This window comes from Arachis ipaensis, chromosome B4, assembly GCF_059453495.1.
Source record: "Arachis ipaensis isolate K30076 ecotype BB chromosome B4, ASM5945349v1, whole genome shotgun sequence".
Classification (NCBI taxonomy): Eukaryota; Viridiplantae; Streptophyta; class Magnoliopsida; order Fabales; family Fabaceae; genus Arachis; species Arachis ipaensis.
The window spans coordinates 13,694,709-13,718,721 of NC_142439.1; the positions used below are offsets into that span (position 1 = coordinate 13,694,709).

The following is a 24,013-nucleotide window of genomic DNA, read 5'->3' on the forward strand; positions in this document are numbered from 1 at the left end:
CTTGTCCCTTATATGTTGCTCCTTTATTTGTAGCTGGCATATATCCTTCCATGGACCCCTCTAGTAGGTAATCTCTGGGATGATAATAGCGCATTAGGAGAGAGATTGTTACAGGAGCACACCACCTTCTTCCACAATGGGCACTCCTCCTTGGAGAACCTCCACCACCACTTAAATAGTAGTGCTGTATTACGAACCATCGCATCTCCAACACCTAACCCACCCATCTTTTTTAGGGCTTGGACCACCTCCCAACTAACTAAAGCCATGCCATTTCTGCCATCCTTCTTACTCCAAAAGAACTTTCTCTATAATGAAATAAGCTTTTCCGCAACAGCTTTTGGCATCTTATATAAGCTTAAGTAATATACCGGCAGACTGTTTAGTACTGCCTTGATGAGCACCAGCTTCCCTGCTTTATTCAGCACCTTAGATTTTCACAAGCTGAGCTTCTCCTCCACTTTGTCTATAATTGGCTTCCAAGTCTTAACCAACCTCGGGTTTGCTCCTAGAGGGACGCCAAGATATCTAACTGGAAGAGCAGCTTCCTTGCATCCTAGCAAGCTGCACATACTTCGAACCCACTGCTGTTCACAGTTGATTGGTATCAAGCTAGACTTGTCAAAATTGATACTTAAGCCCGACATCAACTCAAAGCATCGTAGAAGCCTCTTGTAATTCTTAATGGTCTCCTCTTCCAGCGGACAGAACAGCACAGTGTCATCAGCAAATTGAAGATGTGACAATTCAATATTGTCTCTCCCAACAATTAAGGGGGTTATTCGGCCGTTTCTAACTGCCTCTCCAATCATTCTGTGTAGGACATCAACAACAAGCACAAACAAAAATGGAGATAGAGGGTCACCTTGTCTCAGACCTCTTTCCATCCTAAACGGCTTCGTTGGTAAACCATTTATCAACACCGACATAGAGGTTGTGCCGATACACTCCATCACCCATTTCCTCCACCTTCGACCAAACCCCATCTTCTGCAGGATAATGTCTACAAAACTCCACTTGACTCTATCATACGCCTTTTGAAAGTCCAGTTTAATTATTGCAGCTTCCTTTTTCCTCATTTTGAACCAATGTACAATTCACATGCAATAAGTGCCCCGTCGTGTATTTTCCGGCCCTTGACAAACGCACTCTGAGTCTCTCCAACTAGAGCTGGCATAGCTGTTCTCATCCTCCTAATCAACACCTTAGAAATCACCTTATACACACAACCCACCATGCTAATTAGTCGAAGGTCCTTGATTTCCTTTGCCCCAATGAATTTCGGTGCCAAAGCAACCCAAGTTATATTAGTATCGGCCGGTAGCCTAGAAGTCTGAAAGAACCCCATCACAGCTGCTGTGAACTCAGTCCCAATCTCGTCCCAGCACTTCTTAATAAAATTAAAGTTGTACCCATCACTCCCTGGTGCCTTGGACGGTTCACAGTCCCACACTGCATCTCTAATCTCCTCAGCTGATGGCAATACCTCTAAAGCTGCAGCATCCTCTTCAGATATCATACCCACCAGGCCATCCCTAAAACCCACCATAGGAGACTCTTCCTGATGATATAACTTCTTGTAGAACTCTGTGATAGCAATTTTTATCCTTGATTGATTTCTTACCAACCTCCCATCAATTAGCAGTGCATCAACCCTGTTGTTCCTCCTTCTAGTTGAAGCTATGTTATGGAAGTACCTGGTATTTTTGTCCATGTCCTTAGCAAGACGGGATCGCGACATCTGTTTCCAGTGTACTTCTTTTCTCACATACCACTTCTCACAACAAGTCACCAGCGCCTTTCTTCTTACCTCCACTGTTCCATCATATATCCCATTGCTTACCATGTCGTCTACCTTCTTAATCTCTTCCTCAAATTTCATGATCTTATTATCCATGTTCCCAAAATTGTCTCTATGCCATCTTCCCAACGGAATTGTCAAGGCCTTTAATTTGTCTATGAACTGCACCTCCCCTAGTTCCCTCCATTCTTCTTTTACCATTTTGAGAAAACCTTCGTGTGTAAACCATGAGTCTAAGCTTCTGAATGGTCTAGGTCCATCTCTAAACCTTGAGTCTTCCACTATCATTGGGCAATGATCTGACAAGCCCCTTGGTCCTCCTCTTAAGCGAATCTCTGGGAACTCCTCAACCCATTCCAGGCTCACTAAAACTCTATCAATCCAACTGCAGGACTGGCCTCTGAACCACGTAAACTTACGGTCGTTGAGCGGTAAGTCCAACAGGTGCATATCTTGTACCCAATCCTTGAACTCCTCAGCAGACGCTGTTAAACTAGTAGAACCTTTTCTTCCCTCGACGTTTATAATCTCATTAAAGTCTCCTATGAAGCATCAAGGGACTTGGCACAAACCAGCAGTATAACTCAACTCTTCCCATACAACACGTTTCTCCTCTCTAGTATGAGCACCATAAACCAAGAACAAGGCACAGTTGAAATTATTCTTTAATATGATCCCTTCTACACACAACCATCTCTCCCTTTTATAACAATTATTTATTTTAAAAATGTTTTCATCCCACATTAACAGCAACCCACCCGATGCACCATCAGCCTCTACATACTCCCACCCAGCACCATCATGCCCCCCACAAACTAGCGACATCAAACTTCGTCATTACAGGTCTTTTGGTTTCAATCAGACCTAACATATTCAGCCTAATTTTTTTCTTAAAATCCTTTATCATCCTCACCTTACCATCTCCCCTCAACCCCCGAACATTCCATGAACTAAAGATCATCTTAAAAGATTATTACACACCTTATTTTTATGCTTGGGTCTGCAACGCCTTGCCTTTGCCTTTTGTTTCGCCATTCTTTTTCTTTGAGCAATTTCTTCATTTTGAGTTTGGAGGATCGCCATAATATCATCCTCTTCGTTGTGTAGCATAGCACCAGATTCCACTGCTACTTCCCATGTTTTCCTGTTTTCCAATATCTGCTCCTTCAGTGTTGAACTCTGATAGTCACCAATATCCGCATCATTTTCAGCTCCGTCCTCACCCCTTTGGTCATCTTCAACGCCCTCCCCGCCCTATATCAATAATTTCTGCCCTTCGTTCGACCTGCATCGTCCATTCACATCATCAAACACAGCTCCTGCGTTATTTGCCCAGCTTCCATTTACAGTTACTCTTCCATTTTTGTTATCCTCATTTGTGCCATTTTCGTCATCAATATCCCCAAAATTCCCGTCATCACTATCCTCTTCCATACCCCCTTTTTTACCTCGGCCAGCACCTTCATCCCCATTGCCGTCAACCGCCCGAACCTCCGCTTAGGGGTGTGCATGGGTCGGGTGAAACCGGGTTTGAAGTGACCCAGACCCGACCCGAAATATATACCGGGTCTATTTATTAGACCCGAATCCGGCCCTAGACCCGATGAAACCTATACATTTTCGGGCCACGATTATACCGGGTGAAAACCGGGCCGTTAACATTACATTACCTTTATACCTTCTTATAAGTGCATATGAAAATATCCAAATTTCCAAGGCTCCAACTATTATTTGACATGGTAAAATTCACTTAGAAAAATATAACAAGAACCAACTCTTTTCTAAAATTAAAGTATAAGCATAATTAATACTAATATTATATAATAACACCAAATATTTAAATCAATACAAATAACACAATATTATGCATTAGTCTAAAATCTTATGCATTTTAAACAGAAAACGTTAACTTATAGTCTTATAATAACTAATAACACAAAATATTAAGATTTACAATACTTAAATTCCACATAAGAATAGCCATTATCCATCACTAATAACACAAAATATTAATTGTGTATGATGATCGGGCCACCGGGCCGACTTCGGGTGACCCGAGCCATGGCCCGGACCCGACCCGAAATAATGACTGGGTCTATTTTTGAGACCCATACCCGACCCTAGACCCAATGAAATCGCACCAAATTAGCCCCTAAAGTGCTCGGGACCGGGCCATGCACACCCCTACCTCCGCTCCTTCATCGCCTGGAATCGTTTCAGTTCTTCCATCCTCCAGCGCCATCGATATTGTCTGGCGTTGCTCAAGCCCGATATCCTCTCCATCGCCTTCTCTAGCTTTCCACGCCTTATCAATCACTGCCCCGCCGTTCGCCGGACGATGATAATTCTCAGTCGCGCGTCTTCGATTGGTGGAACATCCGCGCTCTCCAACTCCTCGTGGCCGTCCGATCTGGGACCAGCTAGCACCACCAGACTCGGTTCTGCTTCCCTCGGCTGATCCGCTCTGCCTGTGATGGCTACCCCTAGCAAGAACCCGTTGCACCTGACCCGGATCCGTCATGCCCTGAGCTGGCCCATCCGAGTTGCATATGGTAGCGTCAAATCCATTGGGAGTAGCTATAGGATTTGGGCCCAGCATACTTGCACAGCCCATGTTATTGAATATCTTGTTTTTGGGCTTATTTTTGTAGCTGTTATTGTGTTTTATTGTCCCCCTTATGGCCTTCATTTGTTGTAGTCCACCATTCAGATTGCCAAAATCCCAGGATAAGGTTTTGTCTGAATCTTCTTTATTACTCATAAAAGCACCCTCCACAAAATCAGCATACCCTTTAAGAGCTTCATTACTCGTATTATATGTTACCAATTTAAGTTGAGCCTCTTTTGAATTTTTGAATTTCCACTCATTTAAAATATCTGCTAAATTTACTATTCTATCCTCAGCTTCTTCACCCTCCCGCACCACAGCCATCATCGGTTCAGTCGCCTGGTCTACGCATACCGGTGGTTTTTTGAGCCTCACTGATGTGTCATCCACAGCTGTATAGTTACCTCCAGCATTTTTCATTTGTTCCTCACGACTTATGTCCCTGACTGTACCATTGTCCAACTTACAACTTGCACCATATGTCTCGCGTCCCACCTCCTTTACCAACACATCAAATCCGCTGATGCCTATTGTTATGTGTATCCATTCGTTGATCGCACCCATTACACAGGTATCAATTTGTACTCTTCCAACACTGAAGGAATTGCACGATTCCTCAACGAGTCGCATCCAACTACTTCGCCCCACTGGCCTCCTATGGTTTTAAAAGTTTCGTCAGTCCAGGCATGCAGCGGAACTCCAAAACATTCTAGCCATGTTCTTCTAGTTTCACTTCGTTCGGACTCCTCCCACCGCCAAACACTATGAAAAACTTGTAATAGACTGTTCATGTTAAAGGTGTATGTCTCTTCTGCGCTCAATACACTATCAAAGGTCAATAAGGCTTTGTAGGCACCCATTTCTCGTACTTCGGTGACTTGAGGAAAGTTCTTCGCAACCTGATCTTTCAGCGAGTTAAAGTTTATGGCCGTTGTTGTTCCTCCCACAAGGCTTCTTTGTAGCCACTCCAAGTTTTCCTTGGCCACAGTAACTTCCACCTTTTTTGTCCACCCATTTCCATGTGGATCTATTACTTTTGTCTCCTTTCTTGGTTCTGATGTTTTCTTCTGATCCTCCATCTGAACCACTTCGCATTATGGCCGGTGATGAGCAGAGATTTGATCATCTTCTCTTCTCTGAATTCTGCTAGTATCATTCTTGTCTGGCATTCTCTTGTACTTTGCTTCCCCTACAAAAATAATCTTACCTCTCAACCTCGTTCGATTCATCTCCCTTATAGCCTTCAATGCTCCTCCTTTCGTGGTGTATCGTATGAACGCAAAGATATATATATATATATATATATGATCACTTTTTTGTTTTCGTGATAAATATATGTCGTTTATGCGTCCCGTCCAGTTGAACAGCTAAAACAACTCTCTCCTCGATATGTCTTCGGGAAGGTTGTCCACGAAGATTAAGAAAGACTCATTCTCAAGTCTTCGATACTCTTCTCGGTTTCAAACTTTTGGATCTTTGTCGTGTTCCCTAAACCTAGCCCTCCTTGTGTTTCCCCTACAAAAACAAATAATTAGAAGTGCAAAGTGCAACGGTCCCTTATTTTATACTCACTATTTTTTGTTTTTTTATTTTTTTCTAATTTCCTAAAAAGAAAAATTAATATAGAGTTTATTTAACATGTGTCTAGCTTACCATTAGTATAAAGTTTTAAATGTTTTCATTTGATGAAGGCAAAATAAATGCATTGAAAACTTGAATTTTTTATATTTTCAATAAAAACTTTTCACTAATAACAAGTTTATCATTTGCTCTTAGGACACATGTTAGCTAAACCCTTAAATATATTAGCTTTTAAGAATTAATACCTTTTTTAGTTCTTAATTATTTGATTAATTTAAAGGACAAAGTACCTCTCCATAATTTAAAAATTTTTAATTAATTTTTAACCATTTAAATAATTAGTCTAAGTAGTCTCTATAATAAATTGTCAAATGATAACTTGTTGATGTGTGAGAAATGGTAGTATTCTCATAGCAACTATACTTAATGTATCAATAGATTACCATCTAACAATTACAAAGACTGCTTAGACTAATTAGTTAAGTCCTTGAGAATCGATTAAGGATTTTTGAATTGTTGTAGAAAGACTCAAAGTTCTAAAAACCGAAATGGACCGACTGATTTAACTGGATTAATTGAGATTCAGTCATCAGGACGATTCAGTTGACTTTAAAATCGCGTGACAAAAAATCGGTTAAAAAATTGATCGAACCGATAGTAAACCGGTGAACCTCCAAAACCGACCGATTTATTTAAGGGTTTTCTGTTCGGTCAACCCCTTAAAAACGGCCCCGTTCCCTCCCCTAAAAAAACCCTTAAATCCCCCAACGGAGCCCCAGTCCTAAGGGTGTTCGCAGCATGACTGATGGGCGACGAGCGACAGATGACGGCGGCTTCACCCGCGATGGAAGGAAAGGGAGAGGCTGTGACTGCGAGGGAGGGAAAGAGAGAAGCTGCGACTGTGAGGGAGGAAAACGGCGACTGTGAACTGTGAAAGGAGGAAGAGAGGGAGAGAGAACCGCGCCGAGGTGCTGTCCGGCAAGTCGGCGATGGTGCTGTGGACGGTGAAGGAAGACAGTGCTACGAGGAAGGGGCTTGGCGGCTGGGGCTTGAGGCTTAATGTTCCTTCATTAGAGAGAGACTGTGAGAGACTAGAGTGGCGCTGCTAGGTTTAGGTTATCTGGTATTTGGGACTTTGGGGGTTGGCTTTTTAGGATTTTTTAGGTGACTAGTTCGGTTAGAATTTTCAGTGTGAACGAAAAACTGAACCGAACCGCAAGAAAAACAGCAAAACGTGATTTTTTTTAGTTTGTTCAGTTTTTTATTTTTTCGGTTCGGTTGATCAGTTTTTTCGGTCCGGATTTGTTTTGAACACCCCTACCCAGTCCCACTTCTCTCTTCTCTCTGAAAATTGGAAACTAAAAGAACAAAGAACCCTAGTCTCACAACCCCGCAGCCACCGTCTCTTTTCATTGTCATCGCCGAACACTTCTCTACTGGAGACAGGCGTCGCGTGTGGAAGCTCTGTCGCCGTCGTAGGAAGCTATGTCACGTGTGGAAGCTCTGTCGCCGTCCTAAGAAGTTATGTCACCGTCGTCGTCTCCTCTGTTCGAGCTCTCTCTCTCTCTGTCTTAGCCGGCAGTTTTGTGTCGTCGCCGTCACTCCCCTTCCTTCCTCGATACCGGTAAGCACTGTTATTTGGAATTATTTTTGTTAGTTTTACTATTTTTAAAAATATTAATTTGCTGATTTTCAGATTTTGATAATAATTTGTAGTTTTGTTAATGTTGCTGATTTTCGGATTTTAATAATACTTTGTAGTTTTGTTAATAATACTGCGTTTAATGGTTTATTGAATGTCTGAGTTGTGAGTTGCTGAATGATTTTGTTAAATATTTTTTGCTGAGTTAATTTTTTTATATTTTTTATTGTATGTTAGGCAGCGTTTGGTTTATGTATCTCTTGAGACAGAGACATAGAGACATAGACATTAAAGACATGAACATAAGTTATTAGTGTCTATGTACTGTGTTTGGTAAACATTGAATAAGACACAATAAAATTAGAAAAAGTCCATATTATCCTTATAAAAAAAGAGTAAAGTATCGTTTTTGTCCTCAACGTTTGGGGTAAATCCTATTTGTATCCCTAACGTTTGTAAAAGTGATTCAATGTTATCCTGCAGTCAATTACACATCATGAGCGCTTTAGTTTGAGTTTTAAAAATCTCTTCTTAAAGTTAGAATACAAATGTCTGGGATAGAATCGATGATCTATTCCGAAAAATAGCTCATCAAATGTTGAAACTAATTCCTACAACATTTACATAATTCACTTTTCTAGGGACATAATTGAATTTAAACACAAATAGTGGGTATAATATTAAAATCGAACACATCCAAGTGAGACCCAATTGAGAATGAATACATCCAAGTGAGAATAATTGAAAAATATAATCTGATTTGTTAGTATAATTAATAATAGGATAACATTGAATCACTTTTATAAACGTTAAGGATACAAATAGGACGATTTAAATGTTAGGAACACAAATAAGACTTACTCCAAACGTTTGGGACAAAAACTATACTTTACTCTAAAAAAAAATATCAGCTACCATTGCTACCACTATCATCCACCATCTCCACCACTTCAGATTCATCATCACACACAATTCACCACAAATTAATCAGCAAAAATTTTACAAGAATCAACAAGAATTTTTATTTTTCAACAAAAAAACAAAAAGGGAGGAGAAGGTAACTGAAGAGCAAACTGTGAAAAGAGAAGAACCAAAGTAGAGGAAGAGGCGACAATGGCAAACTCGAAGAGGAAGAGGGAGAGGCGGCCATGGGCATCGCGAAGAGGGAAGAGAGGCGACAGCCAATCTGGATGATGAAGGAGACTTAGCGGCGACGGTGGATCTAAACGAAGGAGGAGACGAGTGGCGGCACGCAAATCTGGACGGAGGAGACACAGGACAACGCTTGGATCTGGACGAAGTGGGAGACGCAGCGGCGATGGAACGCAGATCTAGATGAAAGGGGAGACGCGACAGCGGCGATGGATCTGGACGAGGGATCTGGACAAGGAGATGCAACGCTGACGGCGAATCTGGATGAGGGGATGCGACGGCGGAAGAAAGGAGGAGGGAGGAAGGAGAACGGTCACGGTGGATGGAGAAGAAGAAAGAGAGGGTAAATGAGTAAAAAATTGTGTCTAATTGATTGTGTCTCTGTGTCTCATTATTTTGGAAGTACACTGAATACGGAAATGGATCCTCTCAATTGTTAAAAAAAAGTGAGAGTGTAAAGTGTGATCTTTAACCCTCCATTGCTCTCTCTCTCATATTTATTCTTGGTTCCACTTATAAAACTAATGGTGAGAGATCACACTTTATTCCCTCAATTGTTAAAAAAATGGAGAGGGTCCATTCTCCACTAAATACATGTATTTTGTGTATACTTGTGTACTAACGTGTCCATCAAAGATTTGTGTCTCAACAAACAAATATAAAATATGTTCTAGCGTGTCTCATATCTCTGTGTCTGTGTCTTTGAAACCAAACGCTGCCTTAAAGATGGGATAACCACAAAGTGATTTGAAAACGCTACCAATCAAGGGTTATAGTTTCATTGAGTTAGGACATTCTTTTTTCTTTAATATGACTCAATTAGATTTGGATTATTTTGTGCCTTGAAAAATTTGTTGTCTTATAATAAAGATATTAATAAATTTTTAGATATTAGATTGGTATGTTTCTTAATTTTTTCTGTTTCTTTTTTCTTTTATTCTGTGGCCTGTTGCTTGAATTTTGGATTCTTGGAGTTTTGCGGGTATGGGTTGCTTGTTAGGTTGTTTCAATTTGGAGAATTTTTATGGTCTGAAGTAGATTGCTGAAACTTCAGTTAATTCTTTATGATTTTGTGGTGTGCTGAAATGTGTTGTGACGTCATGTATGTGCGTGGGATAGAAGCTAATTTAATTGAGCATTTTGTTTTAAAAAGAACTTGTATTTACTGCATATCTTTTGCAAAGAGAACTTGTTTTTAAGATAATGAAAATTCATTTTAGGTCCGACTTAAGTTCCTCATATATTTGTAGATGCTTCAGAATTTCTCTTACAAATTCTATCTAGTCTTTTATGATGCTTTGGCCCTTTAAAATATGCATTCACTTGGTATCATTGATGGAATTTAGTAAAATAGCAAAATTTGTTTCATTTAATAAAGATATATGTTGTTAAGTGTTAATTTTGAGTTTTTATTAATTTTTTATTTTATTTTATTTTATTATATGGAAGAGATATGGAAGAAGTTGAAAATTTCGTAAAATTTTGAATTTTATTAACTTAAAAATAATTAAATTTAAATATTTAAAATTATATATTGAATTTTTAATAATTTTATTATATATTTAATTAAATCGATTTAATTACGATTCGATCTTAATTAGATCATTAAACTAATTATTTAACCGATTTAATGATCAGTTCGATTCTCGTAATTTTGGTAAAGAGTTTTGTCTTTCATTCAAATAGCCAAACACCGAAAAGAGTATTTATTATTTTTTTAATAAATTTTTTAAAAAAATGCTTATTAAAAAAATAAATAAAATAGTACAGTTTCTGTAAAAACACAGATGATATTAGGGGTGAGCACGGGTCGAGTTAGTTAGAGTTTAGGGTGAAAAGAGAACCGAACTAATTGAATTGTAATTGATTTGGTTTAGTTCGAATTTAAGTTTTTTTTGTGTATGTACCCGAACTAAACCAAACTGATTAAGAATGGATTGGTTCGGTTCGGATAATTGAGTACCCGATAAAACATAAATTCTTAAAAAAAAAAAACAAAAATATTTTTCTTAAAAATTCTGTAAGTATAATAAATATATAAAATCAATATAAATAATCCAAACATGTTAAACACCAAATATATTAAAAACTAAACACATTAAAATCTAAACATATTAGACATTAAAATCCAAATATGTTAAACACCAAACACATTAAAAACTAAATACAAAAGTGTAATAGAAATAATCCTTTAAAAGAATAACCTTTTAAAGTCTTCACTCCATAATCCTTCGTTAATATATATATATATATATATATATATTTAATTTTTATTTTTTTATTTAATTAATACATGATCGAGTCTACAGGTTGGTTCGAATTCTGTACCTTTAAAATTGTTACCCAAACCAATCACTAGAGAGAGTCATTAATTTGGTTTAAACTGAACCTAATTATACGTTAGTTCCAAAACTAATTTAATTAGTTTGGTTCAAATTTGGACGAATAATGGAGTACCGGTGCTCACCCCTAGATGATATAATATAGCGTGTACCACTTGTCATAGATTACAAATGTTAAAATGTACACCAGCAGAATGTGACCAGTGATGACGTAGTCCACGATGCACCATAAATACCATGGTGCATGGAAAAAATCTCTGCAATGTACAGTACTAATAATTTTGGAAAGACCGTATCCGAGATTAGAATAGAAAATCCCAGTGTAGTGAAGAAGGAAATCATGGCGTCTCTGGCTCAGCAGCTGAGCGCCCTCAGATGGTCTCCACTGCCGTCCACGTCTTCGTCAAGACCAACCACCGCCCACAACCGCCGCACCCGCACGCTCCTTCCGGTGGTGTGTTCGGTGGCCTTATCGAATGCGCAGAACCGAGAGAGAGTGAAGCTCAAAGAGCTCTTCGAGCAAGCCTATGAGAGGTGCCGCACTGCTCCCATGGAAGGTGTTTCCTTCACCGTTGATCAGTTCACTGAAGCTCTTGAAAAGTATGATTTTGATTCCGAGGTTGGCACCAAGGTCAGTTTGCTTCGCTTCCGGGTTTTTTTTTTTTTTTTTTTTTAACTGCAGTGGAGTTTGTTCTGTCACTGGTTGCATAAAGTTTTGAACTTGATAAATGGAGTTTGTGGTTTCGGTGGAAGATGACTTTGAATTGGGTTTGTTGAAATGGTGTGTATTGATGAGTAATGAGAATGTTTAGTTAATGTGTCTGTCGTAATTGATGGTTGGTTGTGTATGAAGAAAAACAAAAAGAGGTAATTGGATCCAGAGCCAACATCTTTTGCAAATATAGTTGTTTTAATTAAGGTAGGTTGAATTTCATCCTAGGTGGTTTGGATTTGTTGAGAGAAGATCAGAGCATCTGCTTAGGTGTGTGAATCGGATAGAAGATAGACAAGTGGTGAAAGATAGGTAGAGGAACACCCAAAAAATCATACACAAGTTGTAAAGGACCTCACTGTAAACACAATATATGAATAATATGATAGGGTACAGTTGATCCTAGCCAATTCCAACCAATGCGATAAGGTTTTGTTATTGTTGTTGCAATTGTTTGATTAAGATGGTCTGTTTTTCACATAAGGTTTTATGATAGGACACGATGTCATTGACATAGTTTGATACTTTGATTCATTTAGTGGAAAAGAGTTTTGTGTTGTGTTGTTTTGTTCCTTGAGGAAATAAGTTGGTTAATGGTGGTGGGTTTTTGTTTTCAGATTAAGGGCACAGTATTTGCTGTAGATGCAAGTGGAGCTTATGTTGACGTTACTGCAAAGTCGACTGCATATTTGCCACTGCAAGAAGCATGCATCCACCGAATTAAGCATGTGCAAGCAGCAGGCATAGTTCCTGGCTTGAGAGAGGAGTTTGTAGTCATTGGGGAAAATGAAGTTGATGATGGCCTGATCTTGAGTTTAAAGGCTATTGAGTTCGACCTTGCATGGGAACGCTGTAGGCAACTTCAAGCAGAAGATGCAGTTGTCAAGGGTAAGGTGGGTGAAGTGAAACCAAGAAACTCAATTTCAGTCAATGTTCAGTTCAAGTATTGTTTCTTCCGTTATGAGTTGTTTAATTTTCTCTATGTTTACATTAACTGGTTGCATACACTTTGTCTTGCAGATTGTCAATGGAAACAAGGGTGGATTGGTGGCCGAGGTGGAAGGCCTTAAGGGATTTGTTCCATTCTCACAGATTTCATCGGTTAGCTCTTGACGTACTTTGACATTAGTAGCATTGCGCTGATTTTGACCGCACTAATAGTCAATACTCAATGTAAGAAAAGTTGAGGCTTTTTGTTGTAACCATCATCAGACTGGGATGCTTCAGACCAAAGAATGAAAATCTGAAATTATTGATGCAGCATAAGTGTCGCATAAGAATATGATGCAATCTCCCTCTATTGTTGTCAATGTTGAAATAAAATAATTCAATTTTAGTAAACCCCACTTGTATTCCTCAACGAGTTCCCATAGATTATTATGTTTAACTAAGAAGTTTCTTTGAATGTTCATTTCCATATTTCATTGCTTAGCCTTCTGTTTACTTTTCTTATTAGAAATTATCTGGAGAAGAGCTACTTGAGAAGGAACTCCCTCTAAAGTTCATGGAGGTGGATGAGGAACAGTCCAGACTTATCCTCAGTCACCGTAAAGCCGCTGCTGACAGCCAGGGACAGCTGGGAATTGGATCAGTAGTAACTGGCACTGTTCAAAGCCTAAAGCCATATGGTGCCTTCGTTGACATTGGTGGAATCAGTGGTCTCCTTCACGTCAGTCAGATCAGTCATGATCGTATAACTGATATTGCAAGTGTTCTTCAACCCGGTGATATTCTGAAGGTATTCCTATGATATTGTTAGTTTGTTACATTTACATGGACATTTCCTTACAATTGCAGTTGTCTTGTAGATGAAAATTCTCACCTGTTCTTTGTTAGGTGATGATACTAAGTCATGATCGGGAGAGAGGCCGAGTAAGCCTTTCCACAAAGAAGTTGGAACCCACACCTGGTGATATGATTCGCAATCCAAAGCTTGTCTTTGAGAAGGTATAACTCAGAAAGGATGTCACATGTTTTGCTTATTTCAACTTCCTTGTTTTTTCTGCCACCTTTTTTGACATCCTTGAAGAAGCCAAAACCTTGATAAATCATATATACTTCATCACTTTCCATCAGCATTTTTAATTTTCGATGAGAATGATCACATTTAACTCTGATTCTGTTCTTATAGGCGGAAGAGATGGCTCAGACATTCAGACAGAGAATAGCCCAAGCAGAAGCCATGGCTCGAGCTGATATGCTTCGGTTCCAGCCAGAGGTATCCTAGCTATTGATTATTTATTTGTTCAAAATTCTGTGTGCATTTGCATGTCAAAGGCATTCTTACTTTCAGTTGTTACATTTCATCTTTGGGTTGAATATCTTTTTTGATTCCTTTATGACATCATTGCGCAATTTGATTATGAATATATAAAAATTATATGAATTGCAGAGTGGATTAACTCTTAGCAATGAAGGGATTTTAGGACCACTTTCTTCAGAGTTGCCTGCAGAGGGAGTGGATTTCAATGAGGTACCCCCAGCTGAAGAAGATTCATGATTCAGAATTTTGAGGGTCCTATGTTGCACCTAGCTCTAGATTTTTGCTTGTAACTCGAACAATGTTGCTGTATAACAATAAGCTTATTGTTTTGTTTTGTTTGGATAAGTTAATTTTTTCCTGCTGCTTAGAGAATACATTTCTTTCGAGTCAACAATCTCTCCTCTCCTACAAATTTCAATTCTGTTGTGTGTGTATTTAGCCAGATGAACTAAAATATTGATTTTCAAGAAAGGAAAAGTCAATTAATCCTTTTATTTTCTGATTAAATGAAAGCTTTCATGTTACGGAAACAAAGGAGCAATACAATATTAGTTTTTTGGATTTAGCGAACAATAGTTTTTAAGTTGTTAAATGCGAAAAGTATGTATTGAAGAATTAAAAATTTCAAGTTTTTAAAAGTATATATTTGTATTAAGAATATAGAAAAATTGGACATTGGGATAAGTAATTTTAACTAATACCTTTAGAATGTGTTTTCAAAATCGAAGTGTTTTTTTTTTTTCGTACGGGATGGAGCAAACCAATTATTTACTGGTCTGTGCTCAATGATTATATATCTTATTTGAAAATAAATAAGGGAGAAAAGCAATATAAGCTGCTCAGAAAAGCAATATAAGCTGCTCTATCCAGCCAATTGGAAACCAAAAATTCCTCTTTTTCCCGAAGAAAATAAAAAAAATATTAATACTATCTTTTTGTCTAAATCCTATTAAGCTACTTATCTTTTAAGTATGGGAAAGGGATAACCGATACAGTTCGAAGCATACTAAAATTACTTTCACAGTTTCACATAAATGGTTTTAGTATTTTATATCAATAATGTCAAGATTTGCATGAGAATTCAATCATTATAATTAATCACATATATATCAACAATAAACAGAACAAATATTTTAACTAGAATTGTGGGGCCCTCCTAAGAGGGCTCCTCCAAAAATTGGCGTATGCCGCATTAAGTGGCGAACACACGGTATTCTTTAGTAAAAGGCGAAAGAATAGTTCGCTCTGTGCTCACCACACGGCTCCGTGAGTTTACCAAGGTGAAGTGCTCTCATTTTATAGGCGATGAACATTTTTCTCTCATTACTCTACCCGATGTGGGCTTTGGTTAATACTAACACTCTCCTAACTCCCTCAATCACAACCTTCTGGATGATACCTCTGCAGTTTCCTGGAGCCCCATTTTTCTTTCTACATTTATAAAGTGATTAGTCTTTTTCCACATATTTACAATCTCTATTCTTGAGTAAAAAATTTAAAAAATGTGGGTTTACATCACCGTTTATATTTATGTGTTGCCAATTACTTGAACAGCTTCTTGTTCAAGGAACATCTTGGGATATATTTTACTGAATATTGATAAATCAAATGCTTTTTTTCTACGGATAGGTTTGTCCTAACCACAGCTCTAATGTAGACTTGTCACAAAATCATAAAGTGTGAACGTGGATAAACGAGTGATCTTGAATGTTTGCTCAATGTATTAAGTGCATGTCTATATATGGAAGACTTGGAATGACGACGTTGCTACCATATTACATGTTCTACTGGGTGAGAATCAGCGACATGAATTTAAAAAGAATGTCAATGTCATAAATTAAGTCTAATTTCAACTTATTCATCGACATAAATTTTAAATTTTGTTGAAAATAAGTATAGATATTAATAATTACACTAAATATTAATAGCGTATTTTAGTTCAGGACATGAATCATTTATAGATAAGAGATGTTCCTTTATTTATTTATTTTTGTTTAATGGGAGAATAAAAGCTGGAATAACTAACTAAATGATTGAAAGTTAGTACTTTGGTATAGTGTACTTTCTAATAGCCAAAAGCAAGAAAAGCTGAAAATATATGGGATACAAAATTTTCTTAGAATTCCACTTGCTACACAAGATCTACATGGGAAAACTTTCTTTTCTACATTTGATCTTGGAAGATATACAACAAATGAACAAACTAACTTGTAAGCTCTAGAACAAAAGAAGGCAAAAGAGTACTTCTTTCCTTCACCTAGGTTATAATCCTATACAGGATTGGCTAACTTTCCTTCTTGCTGCTCTTCTTGCCTTTCTTTTGCTTCTGCTTCAACTGAGTTAGGCCTGCTGCCGATATCTTCACATTACCTATAAACGCGGCAACCAACTCGGGATCCGTACAGGCTTTCATCAACTCCTTCTCCCGGTTCGTAGCTTCGGACATGTGGCTGAACAGGTTCATTGCAGTTTTTGCAGCTATACAATAAAATGGTAAAATTATGGCACCATCATGAAATTATACATTCCTAGTTGATGATAACCACAAATTTAAAGCAGAATATATGGTAAATCGGTAACATACAATTAAATAAAAATAAGTCATACCTTTTCCTTTCTTCAGGGATCCAGGAATTATCTTCACTCTATATTTGTAGGACTGAACTGCATTATAAGGACCACAGACAGGAACAGCGTATAAGAGAATGTCATTAGGGAGTGGATTCCCAGTCAAGTAATCCACATCATTTAGTTTTTCTTTCTCTTCTTCTCCTATTTCATTAATATCATCTTCTTCCATTGCCACCCTATCTGCTTGGGAAGGGTTACTAGCACTCTTATTAAGATTTTCTTCGGTTTCACCAATTGAATGACTATCCGGTTGCTCCTTACAATCCCGAGATAAGTGACCTGCCTTCTTACACTTGAAACATATCTTTGGAGCTTCTGAAGGACCTGCCACAATAGACATTTTAACACACTAGGAAACATAATATGGTATAATTGGCACAAAAATGTCTCTCAATTTTAAGTGAAGTTCATATCACAGTGATCAACTAATAGATACGAGGTGATTAGGCTTGATCTACAAAAAAGGGCCAGGAATGAATGAACTAAGTTGTGCTCAGCTGGCATACAAACTTTCTTTTTTTTTTTATGTTCGTAAACACAATATAATTACTTTTTTTTTGGTGTATGATAATATACATATATTAACTATGACATACATAACTTAATTGGCAGAATTTATGAACCAAACAAATAAACCATTAAACGAGTCAAGCTTGGATATTCTTTAGCTCAATTTTCACTATTTGGCTCATGAACCAGACAAAACCGACTAAGGAGTTTAGAAAGCCAACTTGGCTCATTCAATTGAATGAGTTGAGCAATAAGTCAAGCAGAGAAGTTCATAAGCTTTATTTGGGCAAAGATATAAAACCATTCATATACTTAACCCAATGACTTAAGCTTTTAGATTGTAAATATTATTAGAGCTTCTATGCCAAATGGTTTATAATTTGATCTTTATTACCCTCATTCTAATAAAAAAATTTGAATTTTAGCATAAGTAACTAGACCCATATATGGTCTGCCTCTAATAACTTTTGGAAGAGATGGTTCACTAAAAAAAAAAAAGGCAAGTTTGAGCCAAACATAATGGTTTATACCAAATTCAAGCCAACTTGAAGATAACCCAATTTTCATCAAACTGAATCTCTACTAAACTCATTTTCAGAATTACTGGTGATGAGATTGAGAAAGACTTACCATTTCCAGGTTTTATCCCTTTGTCTGGTGCATCTTTTTCACTTGATGTCTCTTCCTTCTTGTTTGACTTTCCAGAGGACTACAAGTACACAACAAAGACCCAACTTCAGAGTGTAACTCATAATGAAACTGTACCCCGGAAAATCATAAAGATGCAAGAATTACTTGGAGGTAGCAAGTATCAGTGAGAATTTTCATAATAAGATTTCTTTAATACTTTTTCCTTTTCTGATTTATTTAAAGACTATTTTAGGGAGAGGCATAACATTAGTCAGATTTTACATATGTTGGCATTATGGGATGAATTTGCAGTCATATGGATAATTCAGTTTAGAATGAAAAAACACAGATAGAACATGCTAAGACACAAAAATATCGGCTTTTCCCATGTGGATAGGAGGAAAAAAGACGTGCAAGTTACTGAACTCACAGCTAATAACGCCATTCGGATGCTCCTTTCTTCCTCATCTTGATCAGCATACTTCTCCTTTATCTTCTTAAGTTTTCCTTTCTGACCACGGCTGATTTTTTGACCACCTGCCTTTGAATTTTGAACTTCTTTTGCAGGTAGATTAGCAGAACTATCAGTTGCTTTTGGGTCATCCTTTCCATGTCCAACATTTGCATCTGCCACACCATGTTTCTGTTCTTTTTTACTTTTTCTTCTCTCTGCTTTTGATATATAAGGCTTATCCCTTACTGAAGGTTTGCTCTCTTCCAAATGATGCTCACTGCCCAAATCAATATTAGGGTTCTCAACTCCATAGTTTTTACTTGATTTAGCAACAGATCCAAGTCCCAGAGCACGATCAAGAAGTTCCTCGAGTTGAGGGTTAACAGATGCTAAGCCATTTCCACTAGTATCAGATACTTTTCCCCCATCACCCGAAGCCATCTTACTTGTCTCTTTTGGAGGTAAATAACTTGAAACTGTTGTTTCAGCGTTGATAGTAGCCGAACCTGTCTGAGATGTGTCTGCAGTAAAGCTTTCGTGTAAGGGCTTCTGTGAATCTGCACTCAAACTACCATTGCTTTCTAAGTCTGCAGCAGATTTTGTATCACTAACATCCTTCTCAGACTCTGAATCAGATTGATCTTCAATTGGACCAGTTTCATCATTATCATCTACTGCTTCCTCTTCTCCTCTTACTCTCCTTTCATTTATATGTGATCCCAAAGAACTCTCATCCAAACGAAATAGCAGTCCAAAACCCATGATAAGAGGGTGTGGTGGAAGAAAATTTTTCTTTCCCCGGATCATGAAACTTCCAACTGTCAGATATTCCCCTGTAGGAGCAGTTTTACTAACCTGATGTGGATAAACCCACCACGCACTAGTAACAATTTTTGAATCCCATGCCTGGCTATGGCATACCTACATTTCAAAATGATAGGCATGGGTTAATGGCTAGCATTTAATTCCGGTCATGAAAATGAAACAAAATAAAGTAAATCTAAATGGAGCATGGGATGAGAAGATGTTTAACATACTGTAAAACATCCTGCTTGGTTTAGTGTAAGAGGTGGAACTGGTTGATCAGGCTTGTGATTCTTGATAACTGTACTGGAAGCACCATGGAGATCGGCATGCACATAGCTATTGCATATATCAAATCAACAAAATAAGAGAGAATCAGACATCAAATTATACTTCAGAATAAAACACTTTGGTATGTTTCAGAGTATCATAAAATCAATATTTACTTCTAAACCATGATTACAGTTGTTTCAGGCGCATCAAACTGCTACTTGGATTAAACATTTTGCTTTATTGACCGAAATGAAACAGTACAAGTAATTTAAATTGCACAATAATGAGAAAAGAAGTTGACTCCAGAGGAAACCACAATAACCAAACATAATTGAGGTGAAATATCTTAGACACCAAAATTTCAAGTCCTGACCCCATACTCTTTTTTTGTTATTAAGATTGCCAAAAAATAAAAAGAGCACAACTAGCAAGATGACCCCATTAACTTTAAGATATACTCAAGTTTTCTTGATATGAAGAATGTGAGTTTAAACCTTATTATTAATCATTACACAATAACTTTTATATGTCAATGTTTTAAACTTCAAAATTTAGTTTAGAGCCATGGTAGTGTAATACATCATTAGATACTTACAGATCTCCTTTTGACATATATCGCTTCACTATCATCTCATTTTGTTGGGCATCACGTCCACTAATAATCAAATAGTTCTCACTGCTAATGAACCAATTAAATTTCTCAAACCAGTGAACTTTTCGCATATGTGAAATTGTGGCAACACTTTTTTCCTGAAAATAAAATTGTTAAACAAATGAGCAAATTACATAAGTAGTCTTTTATTTTAAGATTAAAAAGAATAGATGAAAAGTTGCAAAAGCAGTCATATATAAAATGATGATCAAGAAAAGAAAAAAGAAAAAGACTATTAGCTTGGTTGTCATGCAGTTCTACATATTGCTCATTCAGCGATAAAATGGCTATCTTTATCTAAATATTTATTTTATTTATTTTTGGGTTAGACAAAGAAACTAAAGACTACTGAGGCACCCTCCAAAACAATAAAAGGACAGCAAAAAGGAAGAGCCTAATATCATAGATATAGCAAAAGGATAATTTTATTCCATGATCATAGCATGGATTCATTAGCAATAAATAAAAGCAATGGAGAATATTTATTAAGAAAATAAGTTCATCACATTATAGGAAGAAAAATTTCCAGAGCAGAGGATAAGATCCTCCCTTTTTTTAGAAATAAAAAAGCTTGCAAAGTGGCAGAAATTCCTAGTATTATGATCTGGTAACAGCATCTCTCTAATCGTAATCCAATAACTATTTAGCTATATATACAGTAGATTAAAGATAGGCAAATCCAATTTATATCAACCTGATTAAGCTGTAGGCGAGTCTTTTTCTCTGCAGCTTTAAACGCCTTTTCATGCGCAGTCATAGTCTTTTCCTGTTTGCTCTCTTGCTTTTTCTTCAGTTCATACCACCTCCGAGCATTGGCATGAGCTGAGAGAGCTAAATCAACTTCAACCTTGAAAGCAAACATAATATGGTTACTAATGTCACATATTGAAAAGGGGGGAGGTGGGGTGGGGGAAATCACACATATTCTTTGGGAAAGAAAATTCAACAAAACCAAATAGATGGTGAAACTGACAACAAAAACTAATGGACCTTAGTGAAAATCTGAGAGTAAAAATGACTTATTGGCTTAGACATGGTTTATGATTGAATGCGATAATCGTCTAATAATCGAATCCGTATAACAGATATCCCACATAGTGGGATAAGACTTTGTTGTTGTTGTATAACAGATCTCACCTAGTACATAACAAGATTGTTCTTGTTTTTAGAAATGAATTTCTACTTCAACAAGAAGTGATAAATAAATAAGAACCTTATCTACAGGGAGTGTCTTCTCATCATCATCCATTTCATCAAGATTGTTTGCCAACAGTAAAGTCATGCAGTTCCTCTCAAGATGGAGCTTGTCAATGAGACTAGCAACAGGGTTTCCAGCTTTCTTTTCATCTTTCACCATACGTGAAAGGTCATCCCAGTTCATACCCTTTGCAAGAGCTACACGAACAGCTAATATAGCAGCATCCACATCTTCTAAGTTGTATTCTATCAATTCTGCCATTTTAACACAGTGATCAGCTTCTTTCCTCAATGTGTGCACTCGATTTTCCTACACAGAGAAATGATAGATATAATTGTTTTACATGTTAGCACCATCAATGAAATCAATAATACTTGAACAGCAAGTTTTTTCACTTTTTTCTCAACTTCACATGAAAGCTATGTCTGTTTATTAGATCTGAAAGAGACTTCAAATATTAGGACATAAACGTGTATTTAGTCTTATAAGAGGTACTTCTTTTGGGTTAGAATCCAGGAGTGTGAAACTGGCATGGGTACCAACCTGATCCTGGCGTATTTTATTCAGCTTCTGAGCAGCTGAGTTTTCTTTGGCTTTCTGCTGTTGTTCAGACCTTTGGCTCTCAATTTTGCTGTAGAACTCATCCAAGGAAGCATCAAATGTCTCAAATTTTGTGTAATCCCTTGACTTAAACTGGTTGAGTAAGATTGGGCAGAACTCGTCATAAATCTGCATCAACATATACAGAATACCACAAAATCATTTGAGTATGCATTTTTGTCCCTAATTCTCTCCCATACTCACTATGCCCCCATAATTATAGAGAAATAGAATAAAACCTGGCTAACACTTCCTGTTTGAGAGGAAGAATCCTTTCCCAAATTTTGTTTCTGCATCAAAATGTATCCTTCAGGAACTATTTCACCAGAAATAACATCCAGCATCCAATCTTCAAACTTTGCAACAGCTTGGACCAAAGCCTGAACGGTAGCATCATCCCATGTTTTATCTTTGGGAGCTTTTGTATTGGGGATTAACCCAGCATCTAATATTATATGCTCAGAAAGGGCAGGTCCATAACCAAGTGCCTCCCCAAGGACACTTTTCAATGTGGCAGATGACTTCCCGCCTTTACGGAATCCATGCTTTTCTTTTCCTGTATTAGCAATATCAGCTTCATTTCCATTGGCCTTAACAGCCTCATCATTGTCATCTTCCTTAGAGGTCATTAGCGCTGTCTGCAACTTTTGGGCAGTAGTTCGCTCAAATACTCGACAGCTTTCTATGGGATAACGATGACGTGACATGATTGCAAGCCCCTTATCGTCATCCCTGTTATTGATGAATTGCCATCATTCCAAATACTAGACATTTAAGAATTCCAATAGAAATTCTAAACGAGCACTAATAGTATAACTTAGTCAAAGCAATTGCATTATGATACCCAAGTAAAGTTATGTAATTAGTCCCATTTTCAAAGGACTACCATAAGTCCATAACATTCAGAATAAGGCACAAGAAAATTGACAATCCTACATATGTGCTATGTAAGAAATCAACATCTTATCACAGTATCCTTATCCTCCACAGCTATTCTAATTTGCTCTCTCAAGTCTTGACATATTCTTCTTTTATCACAAACTCCTACCACTGTTAAGCTAGTAAAAAGAATATAAAGTACAAGAATTCGGATTTTCATCTGTTTTGTCTATTAATAATTAATGTCTCACAGTTCTTACTATACATATCAAGGGGAAGGAACGATTTGATATTAGGGACAAGCACAAGAATTAACCTATGAGATCGCAGGAGAGTCAGGACAGTAAAGTTAGCATCTGTAAGGAGGATGTTCCCCTGGGCATAGAGTTCCAATATAACATAGTTTGCATTCTCCCCCAATCCAAATTGAAAGAGAATAATCTGACACAGTTTAAAGAAAACAAAAATCAAAACATAAAATAAATTTCTACAAATTAATAGGAGAACAAAAAAGATAGGGGTAATACCCTATCATAGCCAAGCTGCCTAACATCTTCAAGCCTCCTAGTCCGAATATGCTTCCTCAATTTGAGAGTAAAACCAGAAGGAGTATTGCTCTTATCACTATAATAATCATGATCAAACAACCAATTAAATTAAGATCACTGAATGCTCTAGTATTAAAATTGAAACTATAATAAACAAATTAGAATGTAATGATGTGAAGATTGAAGGATTACCGCATGTACACAGTGGTGTGCAATCTGACGCCACTTTCCATGAGAAGGAGGACCTTTTCGCTTTCGCCGGATTCCGAAACTCCGCTACTGTTCATCAGCTTGAAGACATACGTCTGCATAATAAGATTGAGATCAAAATCAAAATTAAAATAATTAGTAAGGATTTAATTTTGATTGAAGATTAAAAAAAAAAAGAATATGAGAATAGAGAAGTGTTTTTCCTACCTTGGGAGTGAGGTCGTAGACATTGGAGCAACGCATTCCGATCAAGCGACGAAGGCACTTAACCTCCGCCGCCACGTCAGCAGTGTTCATCCGCACCTTCACCATGTTTGTGTTGTGTGGGTTTAGGGTTCGGTAGATGAGAGAAAGAGGTTAGTGTGTTGAAGTTGAAGAAATGATCGGAATGCAGTGCTGTCTATAGAGTTGAGGAAGAAGAACGAAGAAGGAAGTAAATACGTCGTCGTTGTTTTGTAACAGAGTAACCAATCAAAATGGTACCAAAAAACCATCCCAAAACATGATAACAACAAATATGGGC

At 37.4% G+C, this 24,013-nt stretch overlaps 2 protein-coding genes and 1 non-coding gene across 3 annotated transcripts; 1 reads left to right on the forward strand and 2 right to left on the reverse strand.

The window, feature by feature from the left end:
• Positions 1-11,328: 11,328 nt before the first annotated feature.
• LOC107638884 (small ribosomal subunit protein bS1c) lies at positions 11,329-14,608 on the forward strand. Its single transcript, XM_016342284.3, has 7 exons — positions 11,329-11,757; positions 12,456-12,731; positions 12,859-12,939; positions 13,295-13,576; positions 13,675-13,785; positions 13,970-14,056; positions 14,231-14,608. The coding sequence occupies exons 1-7, from the start codon at positions 11,371-11,373 to the stop codon at positions 14,336-14,338; spliced, it is 1,332 nt and encodes a 443-aa protein (XP_016197770.2). The 5' UTR covers positions 11,329-11,370; the 3' UTR covers positions 14,339-14,608.
• Positions 14,609-15,250: 642 nt separating this feature from the next.
• Positions 15,251-15,365, reverse strand: LOC148566716 (U5 spliceosomal RNA). The gene has a single exon (XR_015882036.1). It is a non-coding gene; the product is annotated as a U5 spliceosomal RNA (small nuclear RNA).
• A 766-nt stretch (positions 15,366-16,131) lies between these two features.
• On the reverse strand, positions 16,132-24,013 carry EMB1441 (zinc knuckle (CCHC-type) family protein). The gene is made up of 14 exons (XM_016342283.3): positions 23,698-24,013; positions 23,473-23,585; positions 23,260-23,356; positions 23,049-23,173; positions 22,093-22,585; positions 21,797-21,982; positions 21,269-21,562; positions 20,750-20,902; positions 19,999-20,153; positions 19,364-19,469; positions 18,303-19,247; positions 17,873-17,951; positions 16,709-17,056; positions 16,132-16,579 (listed from the first exon to the last, which is right to left on the reverse strand). Exons 1-14 carry the CDS (start codon positions 23,800-23,802, stop codon positions 16,386-16,388), a joined length of 3,393 nt encoding a protein of 1,130 aa, XP_016197769.1. The 5' UTR covers positions 23,803-24,013; the 3' UTR covers positions 16,132-16,385.

Excerpts from the sequence above, each read along its gene's own strand:
- LOC107638884 (XM_016342284.3), top strand. The coding sequence starts at position 11,371 with ATGGAAAAAATCTCTGCAATGTACAGTACTAATAATTTTGGAAAGACC. Across the intron at positions 12,732-12,858 it reads ATGCAGTTGTCAAGGGTAAG|ATTGTCAATGGAAACAAGGG; the intron begins GTGGGTGAAGTG and ends TTTGTCTTGCAG. Across the intron at positions 12,940-13,294 it reads CATTCTCACAGATTTCATCG|AAATTATCTGGAGAAGAGCT; the intron begins GTTAGCTCTTGA and ends TTTTCTTATTAG.
- EMB1441 (XM_016342283.3), bottom strand. The coding sequence starts at position 23,802 with ATGGTGAAGGTGCGGATGAACACTGCTGACGTGGCGGCGGAGGTTAAG. Across the intron at positions 20,903-21,268 it reads AGACACTCCCTGTAGATAAG|GTTGAAGTTGATTTAGCTCT; the intron begins GTTCTTATTTAT and ends TTTGCTTTCAAG. Across the intron at positions 16,580-16,708 it reads ATCCCTGAAGAAAGGAAAAG|CTGCAAAAACTGCAATGAAC; the intron begins GTATGACTTATT and ends TTTATTGTATAG.